The 4,489-nt window shown below is 68.4% G+C and overlaps 1 protein-coding gene across 1 annotated transcript in view; it reads left to right on the top strand.

Moving 5' to 3' along the window:
- BRSK2 (BR serine/threonine kinase 2) overlaps positions 1–4,489 on the top strand; it is a 65,200-nt gene that overhangs the window by 58,857 nt on the left and 1,854 nt on the right. The window contains exons 18-20 of the mRNA XM_035013599.1: positions 19–108; positions 2,645–2,692; positions 3,877–4,071. Of these exons, the coding sequence (XP_034869490.1) occupies positions 19–108; positions 2,645–2,692; positions 3,877–4,052 (314 nt within the window). The 3' untranslated portion in view covers positions 4,053–4,071. The remainder of the gene's footprint in view (positions 1–18; positions 109–2,644; positions 2,693–3,876; positions 4,072–4,489) is intronic.

The following is a 4,489-nucleotide window of genomic DNA, read 5'->3' as shown; positions in this document are numbered from 1 at the left end:
GGCCCCCCGTCCCCCCAGGCCCCAGCCGCCGCTTCAAGAGGGTGGTGGAGACCATTCAGACGCAGCTCCTGAGCACACACGACCAGCCCGCCGCCCAGCACTTGTCAGGTGAGGCGGGGCTCAGCTTGGGCCGCCCTCGGGCCGTGAGCAGGGGTGTGGCCCCTCCGGCGAGCCCACCTCCCCGCCCCCCGGGGCAGGGCCCTCCCCGGCGCAGTGGGCCGGCCCATGTCTGCACACCCAGGGAGGTAGGGCCCAGCACACCACGCTGAAAGGCGCCTCTTGTCCACTGTAGAACCCCCCCCGCCAGCGCCAGGACTAAGCTGGGGTGCTGGGCTTAAGGGCCAGAAGGTGGCCACCAGCTACGAGAGTAGCCTCTGACGCGGGCAGGTAAGGTGTCCGGCCCCGCCGCAGGGGCAGGGAGGGGGCTGCGGGCAGGTCCTCCGGCGAGAGCCACGCTGGCCCCGAGAAGGGCGCCCTGTGCCCCTCACACCTCCAGCGGCCAGCTCCCGGCCCTGGACAGGCCGCACAGGGCCCAGCACCCAGGCTGCGCGGCCAGACACGGGCAGCCTGGCCCCGGGCCGGCCAGAGCAGGCTCCAGGAGAGCAGTGGCCAAGGTCCTGCCTGGGAGCCCGCCGCCCTCGGGACTCCCCCAGGGGCACCCTGCGAGCCTGTGGGCCGAGCGTCCACGCTGGCTGACACGTGGTGGGGCTGCTGCCGCCTGCCTTCCCCGTGACAGGCCTGTGACTGTCTGGCCATGAGTTCCCAAAGGAGGGGCTCCCCAGCTGGGCCTCCAAGGGGTCACACAGGGAAAGGGGCGGCCCAGGCCTGGAGGTGCTGGGGGTCTGAGGGCCTGAGGGCCCATGCCGCTCAGCATCTGGTGGGGAGTGGGCTCCGTGCCCACCGTGGGTGGGGGTGGGTGAGCCCGTGTCTGGGCAGGGCGGTCCGTTAGCAAGGGTGTGCTTGCTGTCAGGATGCTGGTAGGGCACAGCCCGCCGTGAGGCCTGTGTCAGGGTTTGGGGTCCGCAGCACAGCATCCAGCCCGAGCCCTGAGCACCCCCGTCGGCTGGAGCCTCAGTGGGCCCTTCCTCCAGCCAGGTGGGGTCCGAGAGGCCAGACCGGCCCCACCTGTTCCCCTCCTCCCCGCCCCTGCCATCCTCATCTCATCGTGTGTGTTACCCTTTTCTCCCCCAACATGTGCCTCGTCCGTCACCCCACGGGCAGGTCAGGGCGGGGGTGGCCCCAGCAGCCTGGTCCCGGGAGCCAGTTTGGCATTGGAGGCAGGGCGTGGGGCGGAGGTGGCTCCCTGGGCCTTCAGGGCCTCCATCTCAGAGCACAGTAGGGCTGACAGAGGGAAACTGAGGCCAGGCAAGGACAGAGCTTGTCCGGCGACGTGAGCAAAGGCTAGGGCCTGGTGTGCCGCCCAGCAGATGCCCAGGCCTGCAGCCACTGTCTGGGGGCCGCAGTCTCTCTCCTCCTGTCTGGGCCATGGACAGTAACCTAAGAGGGGTCATTCTGCCCCTGTTAGCAGGCGTCCCTCATGCCAAGTCCCAGGCACAGCAGTGAACAAGGTGGACACCACCCTTCCCCTGGGCTCTACCTCCAGTCCTAACCCCATCCCAAAGCGGGGGCCTTGGTTAGACCTGTGCCCAAACCCATGTCCCTGCAAGCTCTTGGGTACCCAATCTGGGCCCCAAGTCGTTCTCCCCTGCCCTCCTTCGGGGGGCCTTGGACCTGGGGGAGCCTGAGCCAGGAACCCAGCCCATGCCCTGGCCCCATCCCCAGGCCTCCTAATGGGTCTCCCTGGACTCTGGCCTTTCCCAGCACCCTCCCGCCCGCTCCAGGTGCTCTTGTCTGGTGAGCTCAGTTCTAGAGCCGCTGTGAGCAGGGGGCAGAAGTGGGGGCCCCTCAGCTTCCAGGGCAAGAGACCTGGTGGCCACTCCAATAGGGACAGGAGGCCCAGAGGTCACATCCCACCTAGCAGAGGCTCCTGTGAGGGCCCTGAGGGAGGAGCCTCCCACCCTAGGCCCCTGCCAGCACCAACATTCCCAGGCCCAGCCGAAGGTGGGAGAGGGTCAGGGAAGGGGGGGCCAACACGAGCTGAGGGGCAGATGGGAGCCACGCAGCTGCCTGAGCTGCAGAGTGGCAGAGTGAGGACACACAGATGGCCAGAGTAGAGCACAGCCAGAACCCTGGGCTTCTCGGTGCCAGAGCCTGTGTCTTGGGCCCAGGGAGGACAGAGGGGACGGAGGGCCAGGCAGGCCCAGGGCACCCAAGGGGCAGGGCCACGTCCCATGTTCCGGCTCTGGTTGTAGCAGGACTCTCCTCTGCCCAGGACAAGGCCCCCGCTCAGCGCCCATATTCTGAGCCAGCCCCACCCCAGGCTCCACCCCCAGCCCCACCCCACCCCAGCCCTGCCCTCTGTAAGCCCCGCCCCGCTCTGGGCTCCACCCCCTCCCCGTCTGGCCCCTCTCTCCAGTCGGCCGGCCCCAGCAAACCCCCTACTCGGCTATGGCCACGCCCCACGCCGGGCTCTGCCTCTCCCTGAGGGCCTGGCCAGAGGCTGAGGGCAGCGCCTGGCCAGGGGTCCAAGTGGGAAGACTTTTTCACACGTCTCCCTCCCTCCTTTCTCCATTCTGTGCTCCAGACACCACTAACTGTATGGAAATGATGACGGGGAGGCTTTCCAAATGTGGTAAGAACCCCTCATGCTCACCTGGGACCCCCCAGCCTGTCACCCCCAGCTGCAGCCTGCTCCTGGCAGGGTGCCGCCCCCGCCGCCCTGAGGGCTATCCTGGGGTCCCTGTGTATACGCGGGGTCCAGACGTGCACACTCGGGCCCACCCAGTCCCCCACCTCTGCCAGGAGCAGCCTCGGTCACCCACCCCCTAGGGCAGCCATAGGCCCGGCCCTAGGATCCAGGCAGGCCAGGAAGGGACCCCAGGGCTCAGAGCAGTAAAGCGTCCGCATGCCCCAAGTTTGGCAAGGGTCCCGTGTGTGGGCTCTGGCCTGGGGTCTGGGCAGACTCCAGACCTGGGCAGGAGGCTGGTGGGAAGCTTTCTGTCCACCGGAGGGGGTGACAGTGTGCTGTGCATGCACAGCGCTGCTCTGGGCTGGCGGCGTCAGGTGTAAGAAGTAGAGCAGAGGCATCAGGACAGAGAAGAGGGCCCCCAGGTGGGGGTGGTCAGACCATTTCTGCCCTCTTCCTCTTGCCCTCAGGACATTCCCTCTGGGATCAGGGCTCCCAGTCTGGCTGCCTGCCCCCAGCCCTCCCACACCCAAGCCCTCCATGCCTGTCCACCCATCCGTCCATCTGTCTGTCTGCTGCTGACCCCTGTGTCCACGCGGTGCTGCCCGGGCTGGCAGGGGCCGGGCTCCAGGCCTCCTGGGAGGAGTGTGGTGGGCACACTGGCTCCAGCCTCCGCAGCCCAGAGAAGGCCCCCTGGCCCCCTGCACGGAGCCAGCCTGGGGTCCCAGGCTCCTGCTCAGCCCTGGGGCTTGGGGCAGTGCTGGTTTCTCTGTCTCAGTGTCCAGAGTGGGACTGGCCAGCTGGCCAGGCGTTGGGGTGGATGGGGGGGGGACTGGTGGCTGAGGTGGAGGGGGGCCAGGCCTGGCGAGGGAGGAGGGGTCTCTCCACCTGCCTGCCCCGCTTGCTGCCCACCCGCCCCCGCCTGCCCAGCCCGGCTCAGACCTCATCTCGCTGGGTTTTCTTTCTTCGTGGAGACCCTTTCGTTCATTTGTTTGTTCTCTTTCTCTCTCCTTACCCCCTTCCTCTTTCTCTTCTTTTCTTTTTTCTTGTTTTTTCTTTTGTCTTCTGTTCTGTGTACCCAGGCAGCCCATTGAGTAACTTCTTTGACGTAATTAAACAACTTTTTTCAGACGAGAAGAACGGGCAGGCGGCCCAGGCCCCCAGCACGCCCGCCAAGCGGAGTGCCCACGGCCGCCTCGGTGACTCCGCGGCCGCTGGCCCCGGCCCTGGAGGGGACGCCGAGTACCCGACGGCCAAGGACCCGGCCAGGACGGGGCCGCCCGCCGCCCGCCGCGAGCAGCCTTAGACACATAGCCCCCTGCCCAGGCCGGCACGGCCCGCCCCGCCCGCCCCGCCCGGCCCGCGGCGACACCGGGGAGGAAAGGAAAGGGGGCACCGGGGGCCACCGCCTGCGGCTGGGCCCGCCCGTGCCCGCTCTCTCTTTCCCCTGCTGTCTCTCTCTCTGCCTGCCTCTGACAACGGCACTGTTTCCGCTCTGATACCAGGAAGTATCCCGAAAAGTTAACATGTCACCTCCACGAGGCCGTCCTCTGTGCTCCGCGCCGGACACCGGCTGACCGAAGGCAGCTGCCGCGGACCTGCCCTCCCTCGTCTCCTGCTGCCGCCCCGCCCACCCGCGGCGAGGCCCCGCCCGCCCGCGCGCCGGGCCCCGCCCACCCGCGGCGAGGCCCCGCCCACCCGCGCGCCGGGCCCCGCCCACCTGGGGCTCGGCTCCGGACTCAC

The sequence above is a fragment of the Mirounga leonina genome, unplaced genomic scaffold (genome assembly GCF_011800145.1).
Source record: "Mirounga leonina isolate KUSES-001 unplaced genomic scaffold, KU_Mleo_1.0 Mir_166, whole genome shotgun sequence".
NCBI lineage: Eukaryota > Metazoa > Chordata > Mammalia > Carnivora > Phocidae > Mirounga > Mirounga leonina.
Note: the sequence above shows the minus strand (reverse complement) of the source record. Positions and strands in the feature narration are given on the sequence as shown.